Source organism: Gekko japonicus, unplaced genomic scaffold (genome assembly GCF_001447785.1).
Source record: "Gekko japonicus isolate JY-2015 unplaced genomic scaffold, Gekko_japonicus_V1.1 scaffold3929, whole genome shotgun sequence".
NCBI lineage: Eukaryota > Metazoa > Chordata > Lepidosauria > Squamata > Gekkonidae > Gekko > Gekko japonicus.
In genome coordinates this window covers 19252-44442 of record NW_015169295.1, presented here as the reverse complement: position 1 = coordinate 44442, position 25191 = coordinate 19252, and the positions used below count along the sequence as shown (strand labels likewise).

Below are 25191 nucleotides of genomic sequence, written 5' to 3'. Positions count from 1 at the left end.
CGAACACCAACTCTGCGGCACTGCGCCATGCCCCGCCTGCTATTTTGGACACTGTATTTCCTAAGTCATAATTTTTTGGACCATAACAAAATATTGTTAAACGATAATGTTGTTTTATAAAAAGTACACCTTTGAGCAAAAGAATGAACTCCATCTCGGCTTTCAAATCAACGGAGGACATAAGAAAATAAGAACATCAGAAGAGCCCTGCTGGATCAGACCAGGGGTCCATCTGTTCCAGCCTCCCGTCTCCCACAGGGGCCAACCAGTTCCTCTGGAGGGCCAACAACAGGGCAGAGAGGCCGAGGCCTTCCTCCGACGTTGCCTCCTGGCTCTGTGATTCGGGGGCTTAGTGCCTTTGAATGTGGAGGTTCCCCGCAGTCACCATGGCTAGTAGCCATTGGCAGGCCTATTCCCCCATGGATCTGTCTAATCCCCGTTTAAAGCTTTTTATTCCTGTGGCCATCATGACATCCTCTGGCTCCACATTCTAATCGTTCTCTGTGATCAAAGACAGAGTGTATGAGCACCAGTCTGTCCCTATCAACTGGCAGTCATATAAAGGGGGCTCCAGCCGTGATCCTTACAAGTTGTTCCAAACTGTGAACGATATTGTCAAACCTTAGTGACAGTAACCCGTGATCTAGGGTTGCCAAGTCTCACCTTGTTCCGGAGCGGGGGACTCCCGGGTCGATCCCGGTGCCATCCGAGGGAAAAACATAGAGTTTTCCCTCGGATGACTGTGTCCCCGCCCCCAGCGTGCCCCCAGCGCACTTCCTGGTGACGTGCACGTCGGGGTGGAGTTCCCCCCGGGGCCCGATCCGGTGGCGGCGGGGAACGGGCCTCTGGGGCAGGGAACGGGCCTCTGGGGCGGGGGTTTTCCCGCCCCCCGGGGGGACTTGGCAAGCCTACCTTGATCATACCTGATCGATCTCCTACTCCCTTATCAACCTGCCTGGCCACTACAGTCATCTTTTGAGGCCCTGCTTCGAGTGCATCTTCCTTCTGAAATTAGGCAGGCAGCAACTCGGGACAGGGCCTTCTTTGTCATGGCCCCAAAGCTCTGCAATTCACTCCCCGGTAGGGTTGTCGAGTCCATCTTCGTCCCCAGTGGGGGATGTTGTGTTCCTGGAGGGGGCAGGACATCCCCAATGTGATGACGTCACACTGAGGACATCCCCTTCCCCGTGGGGACAGTCCCGCCGGAAGCTGGAGGGCCCCGCCCGATCTTCCTCCTCCTCCTCCTCCTTGCAGATTAGAGTTGCCAGATCCCCTCTGCCCACCGGTGGGGGATGGGGGGGACAGGGTTGCCAAATCCAGGTAGGGAAACTCCAGGAGGTTTGGGGATGGAGCCTGGGGAGGACAGGGAAATCAGTGGGGTACAGCACTATAGGAAACCACCCTCCAAAGCATCCGTTTTCTCCAGGGGAACTGATCTCTGTAGTCCGGCTGTAATTCCGGGAGCTCCCCAGGTCCCACCTGGAGGCTGGCATCCCTATCGCAGACCCCGAATTTGCTCCTCACGTGTTGCCCTCAGAACAACATATTGTGGGGCTCAACAGGAGCGAGGAAAGTTCTATCCCTCCGGTGGAACAGTTTCCCATCTGCAAAACACAACCCGGGGGCTCCAACCCGGTTACAAGAACGACAGAATCTCGTCTCCATTTAGCGACCTCATTTCCTTCCTGTCTTTACAGGGAGTGACACGGCAGATGCTGAAGAGAGGCTGATGAACCACCTCCTGAACAGCTCGCGCTACAACAACTTGATCCGCCCGGCCTTCAACTCCTCACAGTTGGTGGTGATAGAACTGCAAGTGTCGCTGGCTCAGCTTATAAATGTGGTAAGTCTGAATAAGCAGGGTCGCCAGCCCTGGGTCGGGAAATACCTGGAGATTTGGGGGCGGAGCCTGAGGAGGGCGGGGTTTGGGGAGGGGAGGGACTTCAATGGGGTCAAATGCCATAGAGTCCACCTTCCAAGGCAGCCATTTTCTCCAGGGGAACTGATCTCTGTTGCCTGGAGGGCACTGGTAATAGCAGAAGACTCTCTTCCCTAGCCGACTGCATAGGAGGCATGCATTTAGTGGCTACTATCCATTGTTTTAGAAATCAATATATTCGCTGTTTTAAATGTATTTCGTGATAAGATCACCAGAGTGGGCCGTGCATTTTGTGTCTTGATAGATATTATTAGGATAGCCAATACTATAAAATGTATATTCTTCCATCTACAAGAAACTCAGAATGCACTCTTTACCCAGGCTTTTGACTGAAAGGCTGCATCTTTATAGGGTTGCCAGATATGGGTATTTGGGGATCTGGATATTTGGGGGTAGAGCCTGGAGGGCGGGGTTTGGGGAGGGGCTTCAGTGGGATATAATGCCACAGAGTCCACCTTCCAAAGCAGCCATTTTCTCCAGGGGAACTGGAGCGGGGGAACTCTTTTTGGGCCTATTTCTGGTTTCGGGCCTACTTCCAGTTTCAGGCCTACTTCCAGTTGGGGATGATGCGCTGGTTTTTGGGCGAAACTCTATGGTTTGAAGGCAAATTTACCATAGAGTTTTGCCCAATGACCAGAGTGTCACCCTGACTGGAAGCCGCTCAAAACAGGAAGTAGGCCCCAAACCAGAAGTAGACCCCAAAATGCCCAACATCACTTCTGGTCTCCCAGAAGCATGTCGCTGGCCAGGAAAGTCGACCTGGCAACCCTATGCTGTGGTGGCATTTGCTGCCGAAGCAACATTTTTAAAAAATCGGCACGACCAATCAGATCAGATCTCCAACTGTCAATCAGAAGCCTTGCTGGTCAAAAGCCCTACCTCGCCTAGGGTTGCCCAGTCCCTACCTGCTGCTGGTGGGGGGGACACACCTTCCTTTCTGGGTCTTCTGGTGTGAGCGCATAGCCCATGCGCTGCGATGACATCACCTGGAAGTGACGTCATCGCGCTAGGCACGTCGCCAAGGGGTGCTCTAGGATTAAGCCAGAAACTCTATGGTACCATAGAGTTTTTAGAACGCATGCTAGAGCGTCTCCCTGGCAGCATGCCTGTCGTGATGACATCACCTCTGGGTGACGTCATTGCACGAGGCACGTTGGTGTGATTCCGGCACTTTGGGGGCAGGGTTCCCCCCACTGGCTGTATCCAGGCTGGTGGATCAGGGGCCCCTACAGCAGGCAAAACTCCGCCCCCCAGTGGGAGTGGCAAGCCTAACCTGGCCTCCCTAATTTCCTAAAAACACTTGGTGGGCACCAGGAAAGGTGTCGGTACACACCATGTGGCCCCCATGGGCATAGGGCTGCCAAGTGGGGGCGGGTGGCAGGTAAACCCCCGCTTTGGAGGCCCGATTTCCGCCACCGTGGAATCGGGCCCCGGGGGGAACCCTGCCCCCCAAAGCGCAGCGTGGGTGCGTCACAGGAAGTGACTCAACCACGTAGAGCACGTTGGGGGGCGTGGCCACGCTCCCAACGTGCTCTACGTCGTGCGTCACTTCCTGTGATGTTCTGGTGGCGCACGCACGCTATGCACGCGCGCATACCTCAGCAGCTCCCGGACCAAAGCGACGCTCCCCCACCGGTAAGTCAGAACGACTTGGCAACCCTACATGGGCACCACGTTGAGGACCCCTGCCCTAGAGAGCTGCTTCCAGCAGACAGGATGGCACGCGCAGGTCACTGTCCAATGGGCTTGAAAGAAAGGTTTCCTTCCCAGTCCGACCATCGTCCCAAAATGCACAGATGCAAAAGCAACGCAAAAGCTAAGACAAGAGGGATTCATAATACTTCTCAGATGTAATCTAGGAAACGCAGGACAACCAGTTCGAAAATCTCGCCGGCTCAGTTTCTGAACATGAACGGGATCAGTGGATGGGGGACCAAAGGAGGTGAGAGGCACAACCGGGAACTTGAAAGTCATCAGGATTTCTAAAGAGCAACTCGTATAGAACAACGCGATCTGAGTCTTAAACCTGTTTTGTTGATTTACCTTTCGGGTGCCTGAACCGCACGCGGGCCTTTTATCTGCACATCGGGCCGTCGATTTGTTTCTAGCAATTGCCTCGCAGGCTCACAGTGTTGCAGCCAAAGAATTGCTCAATTACCTTTCTGCTTTTATCTGCGCCAGACAACCGGCCCGCCTTGAGCGACTTCTCCGAAAGGGCTTTGAACCTGTTTGCAAAGGGGGGACTCAATGTCACGGCCAATTTAGCTCCCGTCAGATAACACTGCTAAAAATTACCATTGTCGCCTTTAGGAGTCTTGTTGTCCCTTTCTTGACTCCTTCAATTTTGCAGTTGTGAGATCAGGCCCCGTTTCCCCTCCTGACTGCCACTTTTCACTGATGCTCTTATTTTTCTGATTTATTATTATTATTGTTGTTTATAACACTTGCTATGAACTATCAACAGCAGGACACAGATCTTGCAAAATAAAAATTGTGTCTCTGTGAACTCACTGCAATTCTCCCTACACCAGTTTGGTGTAGTGTTTAAGTGTACGGACTCTAATCTGGGAGAACCGGGTTTGATTCCCCCACTCCTCCATTTGCAGCTGCTCACATGACCTTGGGTCAGTCACAAGTTCTCTCAGAGCTGTTCTCTCAAGAGCAGTCCTCGAAAGAGCTCTCTCAGCCCCACCTACCTCACAGGATGTCTGTTGTGGGGAGGGGAAGGGAAAGGAGATTGTAAGCCGCTCTGAGACTCCGAGTGAAGGGCGGGGTATACATCCGATTACTACTACTACTACAAGAGCCTGCTTGTCAGGCAAGGCGGGATAGAAATCAAAATAAATAAATAAATAAATAATAAATTAAAAATACTACTGCTGCTGCTGCTGCTTCTTCTTCTCCCTTCCCTATTTTTGTCTTCACAACAATCCTGCGAGGGGGATAGGGCTGCCAGGTTCCCGCTTCACTCCGGGGCGTTTCGGGGGGTAGGCAGGGACATCGCGCGCCGTCCCCTATGCGATGACGTCACTAGGATGTGACATCATTGCGTCGGGACATTGTGCGGGGGATGGTCTGGTATTTGGGCGAAACTCTGTGGGGGGCTTTTTGCCCTCAAACCATAGAGTTTGCCCAAATACCAGAGCGTCCCCCGTGCAACGTCCCCAACATGATGATGTCACTTCCGGGTGACATCATCACATCGGGGACGTCGCACGGTGACATCCCTGTTTAGGAGTGGGATTTCCCCTAATGGCCAGCTGGTCTGCACCAGAGAGAAGACCCTGAAATTGGGGGATCCCCTGCCCTCTGCCAAGCCTAGAGGGGGACTAAGTGGAGAGGGGCAGGCCCACAGTTACTCAGCCAGCTTTATGGCTGAGTGGGGATTTGAACCCTCATCTCCTGGAGCCTATTCAGACACTCTAACCACTATGGCGGCTTGCCAGCAGGTTCCAGGATTTACTGGGCACACCAGAATTCCCAAAAGGGTTGCCAACCACCAGGCGGTGGCTGGAGACCTCCCACTATTATGACTGATCTCCAGGCGACCGAGATCAGTCCGCCCAGAGAACACGGCTGCTTTGGAAAGTAGACTCTACGGCATTACATCCCACTGAAGTCCCTCCCCCGCCCCAAACCCCACCCTCCCCACGCTGCACCCCCAACATCTCCAGGCATTTCCCAACACAGACCTGGCAACCATATTAAAAGGATGCAACTTTCAAGTCAAAGGCATGGGTGAAGGGTGCGTTCTGTATTTCCCGTAGATGGAAGAGCTGGCATGGGTGCCGTGAGAGCCAGTTCGGCGTCATAGTGAGGAGCACGGGCTCTAATCTGGGAGGATCGGGTTTGATTCCCCCCACTCCTCCACATGAAGGGCTGACAGGTCCCCCAGGAGGGCAGAGGTTCCCCTGCTCCAAGGCGGTCTGGAAAAGAACGGCGGGGGGAACCCCGCCCCCAGTGTCCCCGGTTCGGGCCTACGTGCCTGGCCCTGGCGCAATGATGTCACCCGGAGGTTGCGTCATCATCACGTTGGGCACGTCGCCGGCTGACGCTCTAGCAATCAGCCTGAAAACTCTATGTCCCGGCCAGGGACCAAATCTCCCCTGCTTTTAACCGTAAGTCACTTGGCAACCCTATCCACATGGGCCAGTCACCAGTTCTCTCAGAGCTGTTCTCTCAAGAGCAGTCCTCGACAGAGCTCTCTCGGCCCTGCCTACCTCACAGGGTGTCTGTTGTGGGGAGGGGAAGGGAAAGGAGATTGGAAGCCGCTCTGAGACTCCTTCGGGTAGTGAAGGGCGGGGTATAAATCCAATCTCCTCCTCCTCCTCCTCCTCCTGGGGCCCACCAAGTGTTTTTAGAAAGTGAGCCTGGCAGGTAGGGCTTTTGCCCAGTAAGGCTTCTGATTGGCCGCTGGAGATTTGATTGGCTGTGCTGATTTTTAAAAATGCGTGTAGCTGAAAGTAAGAGTCAGCAGACATTTTTTACTGGCTCTGCCTCCGGTGGCAGCCATTTTGTGGCTGGCTTCACCTCCCATGGCAGCCATTTTGTGACTGGCTCTGCCTCCGGTGGCAGCCATTTTGTGACTGGCTCTGCCTCTGGCAGCAGCCATTTTATGGCTGCTGTGCCCACCACATGGTGTCCAAATTCCAAAGGTGCCCGCAAGCTCAAAAAAAGGGTCGGGGAGCCCTGGGTTACCCCATCCTGCCAGAAGAACCCATTCTATCTCCCTTTTTTCCATCCCATTCCTTTCCCTTCCATCTCTTTTCTCCTTCTCCAAAAGCGGTAGGAGAGCATTATCTTGGGGGGTCCCCGGTGAGGAAGAGCTGCCAACCACGATCACTTCAAGGCTGTGACTTGTCCATTAATTTGCTTGATTCCTACGTTTTAAAAGGCCTCTTGCCCATTTAAGAGCTTTTCTCCCCTACTGTCTAGCAAAATAGCCCGGAGCAAGGCTCATCCGGTGGGCAGAAAGCATTCTAATGTAATTTAAACAAAAAACAGCAAAAAAACTCCAAAAAACCAATGGCTGGTTTGGAGTTTTCTCTCTAAGTTTTCCCTGAAGCCGCTCGGTCCCTTTTAGCGATTTAAAGGACACAGGGAATTAACTTTATGTTTTCCTTTTAATCATCGGAATAAATCCATCTAGGCAAAAGCCCATTCTAACTTTCTTAGTTTGAGTTCCCCCATTTATCCATTACTGATAACCTATGTTCCCTCTAAGCTGTGGAGTCTCGTGAGCAAAAATTCTACTTTGTGAGCTACTGGCACTAAAGCTGTGAGCAAGTGATTTGGCTGCTGCATAAATTAGTTTGCTCTGGAGCCCTCCTTCCTCAGCTGAGACAGAAATGGGTGAGCCAGAGGCTACAAAACTGTGAGCTAGCTCACACTAACTTAGCTTAGAGGGAACATTGCTGATAACCTATATAGATACAGGTGGGTAGTCGTGTTGGTCTGAAGCCACAGAACGACGTTTGAGTCCAGCGGCACCTTTAAGGCCAACAGAGTTTAATTCTGGGTAGAGGTTTTTGTGTGCATGCACACTTCATCAGATGTCTGTGCATGCACACGAAAGCTTATACCCAGAACTAAACTTTGTTGGTCTTAAAGGTGCCACCGGACTCAGACTTTGTCCTGATAGCCAGTTTGATGTAGTGGATAAGAGCACGGACTCTAATCTGGGAGAACCAGATCTGATTCCCCACTCTTCCACATGCAGCCAGCTTGGTGACCTTGGGTCAGTCACAAATTCTCTCGGAGCTGTTCTCTCAGGAGCAGTTCTCTCAGAGCTCTCTCAGCCCCACCTACCTCACAGGTGTTTGTTGTGGGGAGGGGAAAGGAAAGGAGATTGTAAACCACTCTGAGACTCCTTCGGGTAGTGAAGAGTAGGGTATAAATCCAATCTCCTCTTCTTCATATGTGCTGTAAATTGTCTCCTTCTTAGAACAGGGTTGCCAGCTCCGGCCCGGGTTGGGAAATACCTGGGGATTTGGGGGGTGGAGCCGAAAGAGGGCAGGGCTTGGGGGGGAGGGACTTCAATGGGGTACAATGCCATAGAGTCCACCTTCTAAAGTGGCCATTTTCTCCAGGGGAACTGATCTCTGTTCCCTGGAGCTCAGTTGCAATAGCAGGAGATCTCCAGTCAATACCTGCAGGTTGGCAATCCTGCCTTAGAAAGATCATAAAAGGGATTCCCATATGATTAAATTAGGATATTCGTTGTACAGGAGGCAAGCAGCAGGCACATCCCCAGCATCTTCTCACATCTGGATAAAAGGTAAAGGTTCCCTTGCTCGAAAGCCAGTCGAATCCGACTCTAGGGTTGCAGTGCTCATCTCCGTTTCCAAGCCGAAGAGCCAGCGCTGTCCGAAGACGTTTCCGTGGTCCTGTGGCCAGCATGACTAAACAGCAAGGCGCACGGAATGCTGTGACCTTCCCACCGAAGTGGTCCCTATTTATCTACTTGCAATGTCTTGCTTTCGAACTGCTAGGTTGGCAGGAGCTGGAACTAGAGACAGGAGCTCACTCCGTCATGCGGCACACTCGGGTCTCGAACTGCTGAACTACCGACCTTCCACAGCCTGCAGTTCAGCATCTTAACCACTTGAGCCACACCACACTACATATGCATTCTCATTTTACTCTGTTTTGGGGGGGCAGTTTCTGTCCCACAAGTATTTCGCTTCCTCTCGTGGTCAATTCAACATCACACAGATTTATCTCCAACATATCTCCCCGAAGATTTAAACTGCAGGTTTTTAATGCTAGAAATAAAACTGTGTAATATCGAATCGACCACTAGCGGGAGCAAAACACATGCAGAACAGACCCCCCCCCCAAAGAAACAGGAACTCACCAGCGAGTAAAATGAGAATGCAGAAAGGCCCTAGTTTAATCTATTGGGCTAAGGCCAAAGGTGGTGACCCATAGCCTAAGAGCTGGTGCACAAAGGATTGCATCCCTGGACGTACCCAGGCTATAAAACCTGCAACAGAAGAGAGTGAAAACAACAGGATCTCCCTGGGACGGCTAGAACGTTTGCAAGCTCTGCTCCAGGCACTGGATGAACAGGTGCCAACTTCGTGATATGAACATATGAAGCTGCTTAATATGAATCAGACCCTATCAGGGTCAGTCCGGTCTACTCAGACTGGCAGCAGCTCTCCAGGGTCTCAGGCAGAGGTCTTTCCCATCACCTCCTGCCTGGTCCTTTTAACTGGAGATGCCGGGGATTGAACCTGGGACCTTCTGCATGCCAAGCAGATGCTCTACCACTGAGCCAGGGTCCCAAATCAAGGTCTTTCCCATCACCTCCTGCCTGCTCCTTTTAACTGGAGTTTGTGGGGATTGAACCTGGGACCTTCTGCATGCCAAGCAGATGCTCTACCACTGAGCCAGGGTCCCAAATCAAGGTCTTTCCCATCACCTCCTGCCTGCTCCTTTTAACTGGAGTTTGTGGGGATTGAACCTGGGACCTTCGGCATGCCAAGCAGAGGCTCTACCACTGAGCCAGGGTCCCAAATCAAGGTCTTTCCCATCACCTCCTGCCTGCTCCTTTTAACTGGAGTTTGTGGGGATTGAACCTGGGACCTTCTGCATGCCAAGCAGATGCTCTACTACTGAGCCACAGCGGCACATTGTTACATTTTCTTTCAAGGCATCTATCAGACCGTATTTGTAATGCTGGGTAGTGCTTGCAAGCGCCGTCGAATCCAAATAAAGAGATTTGTTACTACAAAGAATCTGTATCTTTCTCTTTCTCCAGAATGAGCGTGAGCAGATCATGACCACCAATGTCTGGCTGAATCAGGTAAACATTCCCGCAGGTCGACGTGGACGTGTCTGCATGCATAATCCCCACTGTATAAATATTCTTTTGTTGGAAAGAAAGCAGTTTGCTTTGTGATTCTGCATCCCCCCTTCTTTTCTTCTTGTTAAGGAATGGACTGACTACCGCTTGGCTTGGGAACCTTCAGACTACGAAGGCATAAATAAGCTAAGGATACCCGCTAAAAAAGTCTGGCTCCCGGACATCGTGCTTTACAACAAGTAAGTCGCAGCGGTTTGCCTTGTACAATTCTTTCCAGAAGTTCTTGGATAGCATTATTTCCTAAAAGAGTGTAGTACAGCAGGTTTGGGAAAGAGAGCCAGTTTGGTGTAGGGGTTAGGAGCGCAGACTCTAACCTGGGAGGACCGGGTTTGATTCCCCACTCCTCCGCATGCGGCTGCTGGTGTGACCTTGGGTCAGTCACAAGTTCTGTCAGAGCTGTTCTCTCAAGAGCAGTTCTCCTCTCAGCCCCACCTACCTTCCAATGTGTCTGTTGCGGGGCGGGGAAGGGAAAGGAGATTTTAAGCCACTCTGAGACTCCTTTGGGTAGGGAAGGGCGGGGTATAAATCCAATCTCCTCCTCCTCCATCTTTTTCTTCTGTTGTGCTGCTCATGTGAGCAGACACCCCCCAGTGTTCCCCCTAAGCTGTGATCAAGAGCGTCCGCACGTTAACACAGGAAGCGCCTCTCGGCAGGAGTCTGGAGCCACATAGGTCTTGCCCTGCCCACTGCCCATTTGAAGATTACAGCAGTTCTATTCTGCTCAGGAACTGAACTGATCCACTCAGTAAGGGAAGAAAATTAGAGGAAACGTTGTCCCCAGGGCCGGCTCACTCACTAGGCGAACTAGGCAATCGCCTAGAGCGGGCTGGCCCTTAGGGGTGCCAAACCGCACCCAGCCCCGTATTGTGGGAGTTTCTTGATTGTTTGTGTTTTTCATTCTTCCTAAAATGTATTTATTTTTGAACATTGGGGGGCGCTGGGGGGGGGGAGGGCGCCAGAAGGGATCCTCGCCTAGGGTGCAAAATAAGCTGGGGCCGGCCCCTGGTTGTCCCCCACCTCCATTTGAGCTTTCCCATGTGCAACCCAATTCAGGCTTCAAAAAATAAAATTTCTAGAGCACAAGACCCAGCCATATCATGGAGATGTTGGCGTGGAATTAGGTACTTTTTTTAAAGTGTCCACAAAAAGTAGAGTAAGATACGGCCAAAATCCATTTTGTAAGGTAAAGGTAAAGGTAAAAGGTTTCCCTCGCTCGAAAGCCAGTCAAATCCGACTCTAGGGATGCGGTGCTCATCTCTGTTTCCAAGCCGAAGAGCCAGCGCTGTCTGAAGACGTTTCCGTGGTCACGTGGCCAGCATGACTAGATGCCGAGGTGCACGGAACGCTGTTACCTTCCCACCGAAGTGGCACCTATTTATCTACTTGCAACCGTAACCGCATTTCCCTCTCCTCGGTTCCTTCAGTGCCGACGGCACGTATGAAGTCTCTGTGTACACGAACGTGATCGTGAAGAACAACGGGAGCATCTTCTGGCTGCCTCCGGCCATCTACAAGAGCGCCTGCAAGATCGAGGTGAAACACTTCCCCTTCGACCAGCAGAACTGCACTCTGAAGTTCCGGTCGTGGACTTACGACTACACGGAAATCGACATGGTCCTTAAAACCGGCACGGCCAGCATGGACGACTTCACCCCTAGTGGCGAATGGGATATTGTGGCACTCCCGGGGCGAAGAACTGTGAACGCCTTGGATCCCAATTATGTGGATGTGACCTACGACTTTATCATTAAGAGGAAGCCGCTTTTTTATACTATTAACCTCATAATACCGTGCGTGCTTATAACATCCCTAGCCATCCTGGTGTTCTACCTCCCGTCAGACTGTGGCGAGAAAATGACCTTGTGTATCTCGGTTTTGCTCGCCTTGACTGTGTTCTTGCTGCTGATTTCCAAAATTGTCCCCCCGACGTCGCTAGACGTCCCATTGATTGGGAAATACCTGATGTTTACAATGGTCCTCGTGACGTTCTCGATCGTCACCAGCGTCTGCGTGCTGAACGTGCACCACCGGTCCCCCAGCACCCACGCCATGCCGCCGTGGGTGAAGGTGGTCTTCCTCGAGAAACTTCCGAACTTCCTGTTCATGCAGCGCCCGGAGAACAACTCGGCGAGGCAAAGGTTGTACAACCGGAAGAAGATTAAAACAGAGTCCGTCTGCACTGATCTTTCTGACCTGTACAAGGGCTCGACCTATTTTGTGAACACAGCCTCGGCCAAAAAATACGACTTGAAACTTACGGATAATCCCGACAATGTCGGCAGCCATCAGGATGTCCGGCTGAGATCGTCGGCCAAGTTCTCTCCTGAAGTTCAAGAAGCTATCGAGGGGGTCAGTTTCATAGCTGACCACATGAGAAGCGAGGACAACAATGAGAGCGTAAGTAATGAGGGGAAACTTTTCTGTTTTCCCCAGTCCTACAGTTCCCTTCTTTCCTGCCATGAGATATTGTGAGAGAACATGAACAGCTGCCTTACAAAGGCTACTTTCACAGATGGTGATAAACCACGACTTGATCAAACCCCAGTTGGGCTACACAACAAACTCCAGTTGGTGATAAACCATGACTTGATCAAATCCCAGTTGAGCTACACAACAAACTGGAGTTTGTCGGCTTGGCATCAAACTGGGTTTTCAAAGCTGGTTTTGTAAAGCAGTTTGCATTCAACTGTGGTTTGTTGGGTGGCATGATTACAGCACAATGTCATGTGGAAGTTTCTTGCATCTACCTGACTACAGAGACGGTAGCATAGGAAGATGACTTCTTGGCTGGGTGGTGGCAAGTAGGCTAGAAACAGAAAAACCAGGGTTGACACATGGACTGGTGGTGTCTGGCAGACCAAGCAGGGGTTGTTCTGCAAACTACAGTTTAAACTAGGGGTGTCAAACATATGGCCTGTGGGCCAGAACTGGCCTGTCCAGGCTCCTATCTGGCCTGTGAGCAACTGATTACCTTTATTACCAGATACGAACATAAGGGAAGCCAGTTTGGTGTAGTGGTTAAGTGCGCGGAGTCTAATCTGGGAGAACCAGGTTTGATTCCCCACTCCTCCACTTGTACCTGGCTGGATGACCTTGGGCACAGCTGTTCTTGGAAAAGAGCAGTTTCTGTCAGAGCTCTCTCAGCCCCACCGACCTCGCAGGGTGTCTGTTGTGGGGAGGGGAAGGGAAAGGAGTTTGTAAGCTGCTCTGAGACACCTTTGGGTAGTGAAGGGCGGGGTATAAATCCAATCTCTTCTTCTTCTTCATGTTGGATCAGGCCAGTGGCCCATCTAGTCCAGTACTCTGTGACCCACAGTGGCCAAAACCCAGATCACAGAGGCTGTGCATTACGTCCCTGTATACTGTCCCAGTGCTGATGAATAATGGGCAGTGGAAGCGTTGAGGGTGGGCATCAGGGAGATACTTTGAGGAAATACTGTAAGGCTGCGATCATACGCACAATTAGACCCGATATAGGCACGAATGCCGGGTGGATTTAAAGGGCGCGATCAGACAGCAACATCTGGGAAGCGCCCCACAGCCGTTGACAACTCGTTCCGCTCCACCGCAGAAGTGGCGTTAAAAGGCACCGGGGGAAATCCGGTAGCAAATGGGTTGTGATGGGCCACGGAGAGACCTTCCCCAGTCTGATCGCTCCGGCGTGCTCCCATGCCGCTGGGATGGTCTGATCAGGCCAGCCCGACTCCGTGCCGTTGTTTTTTCCCCCCTTCTCAGTATGCAAACTCCATTGGGAGCCCTCAGTGCAGAGGTGCGGCTCATCGATTCCTCGTTCAAACGCATGGGAAACAAAGGGGCGCGAAGAAAAGAGACTCACCCGCAGTTGCGTCTGATCACACACCAACGGGCTGCACCCTCAGCTTCCAAGGGAGGTGTGATCGTGCAACTGCGGGTCTATTTCCTCGCTCCCCCCCCTATTTTATCTGCCGCGTGTGACCGCACCCTAAGAGTGTTCATGTTTAAGCCACGTTTGTGTTTTGAAGTGCAGAAAAGGGCAACTCGAATGATAAAAGGGTTGGAACACTTTCCCTATGAAGAAAGGTTAAAGCGCTTAGGGCTCTTTAGCTTGGAGAAACGACGACTGAGGGGTGACATGACCGAGGTTTATAAGATTATGCATGGGAAAGAGCAGGTAAAGAAAGAGGTACTTTTCTCCCTTTCTCACAATACAAGAACTCACGGACACTCAATGAAATTTCTGAGCGGTCGGGTTACATTGGATAAAAGGAAGTACTTCTTCACCCAAAGAGTGATTAACAGTTGGAATTCACTGCCACAGGAAGTGGTGGCGGCTACAAGCATGGACGGCTTCAAAAGGGAATTAGATAGGCATATGGAGCAGAGGTCCATCAGTGGCTATTAGCCACAAGGTATAGATAGGGACTCTGGGGCAAGGGATGCTCTGTCTTCTTGGTGCTTGGGGGGGCCAACAGTGGGAGGGCTTCTAATGTCCTGGCCCCACTGGTGGACCTCCTGATGGCACTGGTATTTTTGGCCACTGTGTGACAGAGTATTGGACTGGATACACCCATTTCCCACCCCTATGCATGGATCCAACATACATCTCTTATGTTCTTATGAGTAAAAAATAATATCATCAATTGGGTCTTTTATAAAGTTTATCTCTCCTGTAACTGACATCACATTTTATGGCACAACACGGCCCCGCCAAGCAAAGTGACATTCATGTCAGGTTGTAAGACATGAATTTGACACCTCTGGTGTAAACAGATGACAGTTGACTGTGATATCGAAATGCAGTGGCAGTGAAGGCATTGGTTTATCCACCCCAGCTTGTCAGAGTGGCTCCTCAGGAGCTCAAGCGGGGGGTCTTTCCTAACTCCTGCTACCTGAGATAGGACCAGGGATCATTTCCTGCAGGAGCGCACAGGAGCGGAGCTCCGGCAGTAAAGAGCCCAGGGGGCGGGAACATGCAACAAGCCCCGCCCCCTGCTCCCAGCAGCCCTCAGTCAGAGCAAGAAGCAGCCAGGTAAGCTGCAGAGCACCCACCCCCCACCCCCCGGTCCAAAACAGTCCAGTGGTACCTTTAATTATTCAGTTACAAGACCTCCCTCCCCTGCGAGGACAGATCTGCCCGTTCCCCCCCCCCCAATAGCTAGCAATCCAAAACAGTCCAGTGGAGCCTGAGCGGTGGATGTTGTCTTCTGACACGCTTCCGGTGATGTCAGGGGGTGTGGCATATGCAAATAAGTTATGCTAATGAGTCATGCTAATGAGCTCCTGCACCTCTTTTTCTATGAAATGACCCCTGGATAGGACCTGCTGTCCAAAACAGGTGCTCCACCACAGATACACGGCCCCTCTTCTAAAAAGTGGCTTCATCTGAATTCCATTTTGCAGTATGATGAGACTCAACCATCCCACCTAATTCCAAGTACCGTCTGAACTGACGGAAAGGTTACATCCTTGCACCTGAATACAGAGGAGAAAAACGGTGACCCATTCCTATGACTCCAGTGTTGTGGTTACATTATTTCCCGGATTTCTGCTTATTATATACATTCCTTATAAAATTTTTTACAAGTGATGCCGTTAGCTGGCGTTCAAAATCACTGAACCCAAAACAATAAAACGGGTTCCCATCAAAGCCGAGCTGAAAAGCATCAAGAAATGGGTTGAGGAAACAAGAAAAAGAGAGAGAATTTTATCGTATGCCTTAAGAAGCCGAAAAAGCTCATTGTTTAAAAGGGGGGAGGGGAGACATTAATGCAATTGATATACCATTAAATGCATTTAACTGGCTTTCTTTTTTCCCTTCTAGGTCGTTGAAGACTGGAAATATGTCGCCATGGTAGTGGACAGGCTGTTTCTCTGGGTGTTTGTCGTTGTTTGTATTCTAGGGACTCTCGGCTTGTTCCTCCAGCCCGTTTTCCAAAACCACACCATTCCGGTGAACCCCTAAAGATGGCCGAATCCAACCTCAACGGCTTTTACTCACCCATCGGGTTGTGCTCTGAAGTTCCGGAAGTGTCGTTTCAGAGTCCAGTCACTTAAACTCCTCGGATTTTCTACTGACAAAATATACTGCATCATTCTTTAATTCCCTTATTTAATGTGGGCTTATATCCTTTTTACTCCCTGAGATGCCAAAACACCATTTCTCTGGGCCCGGTACGACTTTGTGATATGCACCTCCAACCCCATACATACACACGTACGGCCTCGTCACCTGTGAATCATGACCGAAGGACTGCATTTATGGAACGAGAGGTAAGGCACCAGACAACAGACTCTGCACCAGACAACAGATTCTCCGGATTCTGCAGGCCCAGAACAATACACCCATTTCCCACCCCCATGCATGGACCATTCAGGAGGCATGCAGTGGGTGCCACGTTGATGGGAAATTAGCAAAAACACTCATCACTCAACTCACTGTTGACTAGGGTTCTCCGGTCTGGATGGTGAAATACCTAGAGTTTAGGGGGTGGAGCCTGGGGAGTGTGGGGTTGGGGGAGGGGAGGGACCTCAGCAGGGTACCATGCCGTAGAGTCCACCCACCAAAGCAGCCATTTTCTCCAGGGGAACTGATCTCTGTTATCTGGAGATCAATTGTAATAACAGGAGATCTCCAGTTCCCACCTGGAGGCTGGTAGCTCTACGGCTGACCCCAGGTCCCCGTACACCTGCTTACACAGATGTCTCTCAATCCCTTCCCGAATGCAGTCTACTAACGGCTCTTACGAACCACTCGGGATGGGAGTGCCAAAAAAAATATCCGATTTCAGGAAAGGGTGTTACGTTTCCACGCTGTTACATTTTTATTATGTTCATTACAACTTTTTTTTAAGGTCTTTTCTAAAAAAAAAAAAGAGAGAGAGTGGGATGGGTTTATCTGTTTGAGATGCCGGACTTGCTGTCTGCACAAGGACTGTCTATTAAAATGGTATTTTATTTAAGATATTTCCAGAGCGAGTGTGTTTTCTTTAAGGTGGGGACGGCCTTCGTTGTCCCGATACGTGGTTTATAAACCAAGTTCGAGTTTATTCGTTCTTTTTAAGCGACAAAGAGATAATCAAAAGCAACTAGGGCAATACACCGAGAAATGCAAATGTCTCTCTCTCCTTATCTTACTTGAAGATAGATCCAGGAGGTCAGCTGTGTTGGTCTGAAGCAGGAGAACAAATTTAGAGTCCAGTCGGGCACCTTTAAGACCAATGCAGGTTTATTCAAAGTATGAGCATTTGTGTGCAAGGCACACTTTTTCAAATACATGGGAATGGTAGGTAAGGTTCAAACTTAGAGACGGGGACCTAACAGGACATTAACATGCAACATGATGATGTTTCAGATGTGCAAAGTCAGGGCTAAATAACAAGCTAAGGTTATAAGGTCAACAGTTGTAAAACAATAAACGTGTCAGAATAGCAGATAAATGTCTAAAGGTGTCTTTTCTAATTGTGGGGAGCAAGCGGGGAATCTCCGTTCTCTTCTCCCAACTGTGGAGAACACTCAACAGCACTTTTTGGGGTGGTTGCAGTGTCAGGTCAGCAAAACATCCCAATATCCCTTCCTTATTTTACTGTTAAGTTTTGACTCAAAGGTCTTGAACAAAACGAGATCCAACCCTCTTACAGGCAATCATCTCAGCTAAATATTTAGAAACTGATAAGGTAGCTTTCCAATCCTCATCTGTACGGAAAAACTGGATGATTTTTTGACATGATAAATTCACATAATCTATTAAGAGAGAGGACAAATTCTCTCAAACCGGACCAGATTCCACACTCCGATAAAATATGTTATAAGGATGCAAACATCTTGTCGGTGGCACTGTTATCCCCCCCCCATCTTCTAAAGAGCTCAGAGTGGAGTATATGGTTCTTTTCTTCCCCTTTTATTCCCACAACAATCCTGTGAGGTAAGGCACAGCTGACAGAGAAGTGACTGCCCCAAGTTAGCCCAGCAAGCTTTACAGCAGCATGTGGCTTTAAACTCAAGTCTCCTGAGACCAGAGCCAGACACGCCACCTGCCATGCTACGCTGGTTTTCCTGCATTTGTGTGCCATCTCCGTTTCCCAGAATGCCACATGGTTCAGTCTTAAAGGGACGGTATAGATAATCAAGCATATAACAATCAAACATAAAACTTACATCAGCTGTTTACTCCCTGTCACGTGGAACACTCAAATCGTAATGTCAACACAAGAAAGTGCCTTACAGAGAGAACAATTCCACCACACAGTTTTTCTGCATTCTAATTTTCCTCACTTGTGTGTTTCTGTTCCTTCAGAGGGTTTTCTGTTCCACGTATGCTCCCTCTAGTGGTGGATTTGATATTACATTGTTTTATGTCCGGCATTTCTCCCTGCAGATTTTTTTAACCAAATTTTTTATTAATATTCAACATTGTAACATAAATAATATAACATTAATACACAGGTTATTTCACTTCAACTTGAATACACTCAAATGGTACTTTTTTTACAATTAAGTCGTATGATATCTCTAGTTTACAATGCTTAACCATATAACAATAACTTATATTTAGCATCAGTAATATATTCTGAATCAAATTTATCAAATGATAGTTTTTCTATTATGGGATACCATTTCCCTATTGGATTATATAACTCACATTCGTTTTGATCTGTAGTGTTATAAATTGAAATTGTTTCAAATAGAAAAAAATCCCAAACTTTGGAAAGCCATTGGTTGATAGATGGAGGATGTTTGTCTTTCCAGTTTTTGGCTATTACTTCTTTTACAGCTGTTATTAAAATATTTATTAACTGTTTTCATGTATTAGGTAGATTTTCCTCTGACCATAGATTCAACAGCATAAGTCTCCCTGCAGATTGAAACTACAGGTTTTTCTGCAGGACATAAATCAATGTAATATCAAATCCACCACTAAAGGGAGCAAAACGTGTGGGACAGAACCCCTTCCTCCTCCGAAGCAACGGGAACACACAAAGAAGGACAATCGGAGTGTGGAAAAGAACCAGTGTTCCCTCTAAGCTGAGTTAGTGTGAGCTAGCTCACAGGTTTTTTTAGCCTCCGGCTCACACATTTTTATCTTAGCTCAGGAACGATGTCTCCAGAGCAAACTAATTCATGCAGGAGCCAAATCGCTCACTCACAACTTTAGTGCCAGTAGCTCACAAAGGAGAATTTTTGCTCACAAGGCTCTGCAGTTTAGCGGGAGCATTGAAAAGAACACAGGCGTTTAATCCGGAATGACCACAGCCTGTTCACAGTGTTTTTGCAGAGTAGCTAGACAGTGGCATCAGCGCACTCTGGCGTCTTCTGCATCGCTTGTCTTTCTCTTTCCAGGCCTGATGTGTGGACACTTTCAAAAATGGCACATGCCACTTGCGGTGCCCTCCGTTTAAGGGCTGACCATTCGGGAGGGACTCCCGAGTCGCCGTCCCTTTTCAGTCCTCTTGCCTCCTTTCTCCTGGCCAAATGCCACAGCATTCCTGAATGGACCTTTTGCCTGAAGGAGGCCTTAATTACTCGCTTTCCCCTCCAGCAAATGAGATTCTTAAAAATTAAAAAAAACCCACCTTACTGAGGTGAGGTCTACTGAACATTTTTAAAAACCACAATGAGAGACTCTGTTCTTAAAGCTCAAGAATTTCTAAAGGACCAGCTGGGAAGGTCAGAGGAAGAGAAAAAAGAAGAAGACAGCAGGTCCAGCGGTGAGCTGGAAACTGGTTCATCTGGCGAGGACTCTCTGTCTGAGCAGGGGGCAGCAGCCCCGAAAAGTCCCTACAAACTGCGGAAAAGAGAGAAGAAGAAGTAAAGGCTGAAGGACTCTGAATTGTGTCTTTGAGAACTTTGGTTCCAGGGCATGATAGGGGGCACTGTTATTGGGCAGTTAAATGTAAATGGGGAGGGTTAAAAGTTCTAAAACATTGACACAGTTCATAAGAAGTACAAAAATTAAAAGTTTGGATGCTAAAAAAAAAGCTAGTTAGAGGATCTCCTCTCTTGGGTTTTTAGTCAGTAGTGGGTTCTTTACTTTCTCCCTTATATGCAGTTTTCCCCTCCCCCTTTGCTGTTGTAGTTTTTTGTAGTGTTTAAAAAAATCAATTAAAGAATCCCCTCTGGGGGCTTAAAAAAAACACCCACAATGAGCACACTCCAAAGTTAAGAAAAACCGCCCTGACCTGGATATAGCCCAGGCAAGTCAGATCTCGGAAGCTACGCAGGGTCGACTCCGGCAAGTCCTTGGATGGGAGACCTCCTTGGAATACCAGCAGTCGGGAGTTGGGGGCAGGCTTTATTCAGCCCCCTCTCTGAATATCCTCCAGGCCCCCGGTAGGGGTCAGTCACCAGAGGTCGCCATGACTTCCAGCTGTACACACACTCACACGTGCGCACCGATCCCCCCAAAACAACAAAATAAAAGTTAAGAGAAATGTAGCAATTTAAAGCCTCCCTCTCTCTATCCTCCCCGCCCCCCATCCAAGAAGGAACAGACCACAAGTGACCGGGAAGTCCCGATGCACTGCCATGTGTCAGTTCGCACAGTAACTCTCAGACGAAACAGTCAGAAAAGTTGCATTCAAGTTGAACTTGTAATGTATTCAATAGCTGCCATTGAATGCATAGCGTGTATGTGAATCACCTCGTTGGAGTGTCATGTAAAGCTTCGTCCTGGGCTAGGATCCAAATCCATCCAATCGCAATGCTAGCCCAGGAAGAACCAACCAATCACTTGTCAGCAAGCTTCCTGAGCGGGAACGTCGATGATTGGTCTTTATGTAAACAATCTCATTGGTTGGTAATGTACAGTAAGGCGCGGCTACATTAGCGGGGAGAGTTTAAAAAGGGAACGGCTTTCATGGTAAAGCTGTTATGGCTATCAGATGTTGATCCGTGTTGGAGTTGTGTTCGAGTTGTTGAATAAAGCTGTATCTTTGCTGAATCACTCTCCGACTACTTTGTTAAGCGAGCTACTTAACAGAACTCTTTTGCCAGAACTAAAGAATATTGCAAAGTTGGAAACTACAAGAACTTTGGTCCAACCCTCATACATACGTCAGCATTACATAGTATGCAGGTGCAGTAAAAAGGTAAAGGTTCCCTTGCTCGAAAGCCAGTCGAGTCCGACTCTAGGGTTGCGGTGCTCATCTCTGTTTCAAAGCCGAAGAGCCAGCGCTGTCCGAAGATGTTTCCGTGGTCATGTGGCCAGCATGACTAAACACCAAGGCGCACGGAACGCTGTTACCTTCCCACTGAAGTGGTATCTATTTATCTACTTGCAATTTCTTGCTTTCGAACTGCTCGGTTGCAGTAATACAAGACAATTATAATGGTGAGAATGTTTATCATTACAGACTTTCTCGAAGGCCGTGAGAAGGTTGAAAAGCGAAAGCTTCCACCGGCCTCTGGAGGAGGTTCATTTGATACTTGTTACATAGCGCAGCTAATCTACTATCGCTCAGACATGTCTCAATCCTCCCCTCCCAAGAATGGCAGAGGAGGAACCTTGCAGACAGATTGATAACATGCCAGCAGGTGCTATATGGAATATGGGAACATTAGGCATGAGAACGGAAATAGCAGAAGCACTATAAGAGACAGTAACAAGCAAAACGATGTACATCAAAGACCCATGATTAGAATTACACAGATCCCGTGCCTCAAACAATGGGTCAAGGGTCCAAGTCTGACACCATGACAGCTTTGCTCATCCGACCAGGGTCTTCTGCACATTGTTGTTGTAGTTGTTCAGTTGCACAGTCGAGTCCGACTCTTTGGGACCCCATGGACCAGATCTCGCCAGGCCCTCCTGTTTTCCGCCGTCCTCTGAAGTTTGCTCAACTTCATGTTCGTTGCATCGATGACACTGTCTAACCATCTCATCCTTTGCCGTCCCCGTCTTCTTTGACCTTCAATCTTTCCCAGCATCAGGGTCTTCTCCAGGGAGTGCTCCCTTCTCATCTGGTGGCCAAAGTATTTGAGCTTCAGCTTCAGGATCTGGCCTTCCAGGGAACAGTCAGGGTTGATTTCTTTTAGGATTGACTGATTTGATCTTCTTGCAGTCCAAGGGACTCTTCAAGAGTCTTCTCCAGCACCATTGTTCAAAAGAATCTATTCTTCGGCACTCGGCCTTCCTTATAGTCATAAGAACATAAGAACATAAGAGATGCCAATGTTGGATCAGGCCAAAGGCCCATCCAGTCCAACACTGTATCACACAGTGGACAGAAATACCAGTGCCGCACTCGGCCTTCCTTATAGTCATAAGAACATAAGAACATAAGAGATGCCAATGTTGGATCAGGCCAAAGGCCCATCCAGTCCAACACTCTGTATCACACAGTGGACAGAAATACCAGTGCCATCAGGAGGTCCTCCAGTGGGGCCAGGACACCAGAAGCCCTCCCACTGTTGACCCCCTCCCAAGCACCAAGATGACAGAGCATCACTTGCCTCAGAGTCCCTATCTATACCTTGTGGCTAATAGCCACTGATGGACCTCTGCTCCATATGCTTATCCAATTCCCTTTTGAAGCCGTCCATGCTTGTAGCTTGTGGCTAGTCCAACTCTCGCAGCCATACATGGCTACTGGGAATACCATTGCTTTGACCATGCGGACTTTTGTTGGCAGGGTGATGTCTCTACTTTTTATCATGCTGTTTAGGTTCACCATCGCTTTCCTCCCAAGGAGCAGGCCTGCAAATGGGCAAAAGCAACAACTGCCCCAGAAACGTGACTTGTCCGCGGTGGCCCCCACCTTGTGGAACGGCCGGCCCGAGCAGGTCAGGAAAGCCCCCCCTTTCCTGGTTTTCTGCAAACTGTGCAAAAGTGAATGATTCAAGAGGGCTTTTCTGTGCAGCCAATATAGCCTTGCACTGTACTAAATGATTCACAAAGTTACTTGGATGGACGATTAGGGGCTGTGCTCTGTACCATTGTGCGTAGCTTGGCTGAAGCGAGGATCCCGATATAGACACGCCTTTAGCAGGTAAGCTCCCATTTTTCCTTGGTGGTTGCTGATCCAGTTATTACAATTCCCGTAGTGAGATTTATTTGGGGTTTGAATGTAAGAGTTACAAGAAGAACCTAAAGAACTTATGTATGGTTAATTAAACAAATTATAGAAAATAAAATAATTAACGGGGGGGGATTCTGTTCTGCGGTTCAACGTGGTTGGCTCACAGCCTACAGGCTAGGAGCTGTGCCATGAGAGGAGGAGAAGGAGGAAGAGGAGGAGGAGGAGGAGACTGGATTTATACCCCGCCCTTCACTACCCAAAGGAGTCTCAGAGCGGCTTACAATCTCCTTTCCCTTCCCCTCCCCACAACAGACACCCTGTGAGGTAGGTGGGGCTGAGAGAACTCTTTTGAGGACTGCTCTTTTTGAGGACTGCTCCTGAAAGAACAGCTCTGAAATAACTTGTGACTGACCCAAGGTCACACCAGCAGCTGCATGTGGAGGAGTGCTCTGCTAGTGAGCCAGTTCTTCGGCCATCCGGTTGAGATCTGTCTCCCGAGACTGGCAGCAGCTTCTCTGATGTTTCAGATTCAGATGGGTCACCGTGTTAGTCTGTCTGTAGCAGTAGAAAAGAGCACCCATTTCAGACAAGAGCTGTGCCGCGGTCGCGCCTCCCTTGGCCCCGCTTCTGTTGGTCAATTTCCCACTCGAAGCCGCGTGGCCGCATTTTGACCTGAAGCTTCGCCCGATTTCCCCCGCGGTTTCATGATCCTGTTTTTTGAGGATTACGAAACCGCAGGAAAAAACGGGCGAAGCCGCGGGTCAAAATGCAGCCGCGCAGCTTCGAGTGGGAACTTTACCCATAGAAGCGGGGCCAAGGGAGGCGCGACCGCAGCGCAGCTCTTGTGTGAAATCGGTGCTCTTTTCTAATGCTAAAGGTAAAGGTAAAGGTTCCCTTGCTCGAAAGCCAGTCGAGTCCGACTCTAGGGCTGCGGTGCTCACCTCCGTTTCAAAGCCGAAGAGCCAGTGCTGTCCGAAGACGTTTCCGTGGTCATGTGGCCGGCATGACTAAACACCAAGGCGCACGGAACGCTGTTACCTTCCCACTGAAGTGGAAACTATTTATCTACTTGCAATTTCTTGCTTTCGAACTGCTAGGTTGGCAGGAGCTGGAACTAGAGATGGGAGCTCACTCCGTCATGTGGCACACTCGGGTCTCGAACTGCTGACCTACCGACCTTCCACAGCCTGCAGTTCAGCGTCTTAACCACTTGAGCCACCGCAGCTCCTTCTACTGCTACAGACAAACACGGTGACCCATCTGAAACTGAAACATCAGAGAAACTGCTGCCAGTCTCGGGAGACAGATCCGAACCGGATGGTCGAAGAACTGGCTCACTAGCAGAGTACGTGCCTTTCACTGGGAAGGTCCTTGTTCTTTCTCCGGTACCTCCGCTGAAAAGATCTCAGCGAACAGAGACTGGGGAAGACCTTCCTCTGCCCAGGAATCGCTGCCAATCAGGGAAGAGACTTCTAAACCGGATCGATAATCCGACTCGGTACACGGCAATTTTCCTACTGAATGATTCAAAGGGCTCCCCCCCCCCCGCTGCTGAGCAACCAATATCAAGCTTCTACCATTAGAAGCCAGGGTTTCCAAGCTGTATCCTTGGACTTCTAAGCAAACTTGGGCCCCGCCGGCTGCCATTTTGAAAATGAGCCCCAGTCCATTTTAAGCCCGGGTTCAAAGCTTCAGGGGCACCCTAGCTCCCCCCCCCGCGCCTTTTTCTGTCTTCTTTGTGTGTGAAGTCCTGTGAAGTCATTTCTGACTTATGGCAACCCAACGAATGAACGACCTCCAAAACGTCCTATCGTCCGCGGCCTTGCTCAGGTCTTGCAAATTGGGTGCTGTGGCTTCTTGGATAGAGTCGGTCCATCTCATGTTGGGTCTTCCTAGAATCATAGAGTTGGAAGATGACCTCCGGGGTCATCTAGTCCAACCCCCTGCACAATGCAGGAGATTCTCAAATACCTCCCCCTCCACACCCTCCACAGTGACTGCTGTTCCATGCCCAGAAGATGACCAAAAAACCCCTCCAGGTACTGCAGCCAAACTGGCCTGAAGAAAAATCACTTCCTGACCCCAAAGTGGCAATCGGCATTTCCCCGGGCGTGTAAGAAAGGGCCATGAGGAAGAAGAGGAAGAAGAGGAGGAGGAGGAGATTGGATTTATACCCCGCCCTTCACTCAGAGTGGCTTACAATCTCCTTTCCTTTCCCCTCCCCACAACAGACACCCTGTGAGGTAGGTGGGACTGAGAGAGCTCTCAGAGAAGAAGAAGAAGAAGAAGAAGAAGAAGAAGAAGAAGAAGAAGAAGAAGAAGAAGAAGAAGAAGAAGAAGAAGAAGAAGAAGAAGAAGAAGAAGAAGAAGAAGAGGAGGAGGAGGAGGCC

The 25191-nt window shown here is 49.5% G+C and overlaps 1 protein-coding gene across 1 annotated transcript in view; it reads left to right on the top strand.

The window, feature by feature from the left end:
* Positions 1-15750, top strand: part of CHRNB4 (cholinergic receptor, nicotinic beta 4) — a 32093-nt gene extending 16343 nt beyond the window's left edge. The window contains exons 2-6 of the mRNA XM_015416582.1: positions 1698-1843; positions 9705-9749; positions 9879-9988; positions 11234-12206; positions 15610-15750. Of these exons, the coding sequence (XP_015272068.1) occupies positions 1698-1843; positions 9705-9749; positions 9879-9988; positions 11234-12206; positions 15610-15750 (1415 nt within the window). The remainder of the gene's footprint in view (positions 1-1697; positions 1844-9704; positions 9750-9878; positions 9989-11233; positions 12207-15609) is intronic.
* Positions 15751-25191: the final 9441 nt, after the last annotated feature.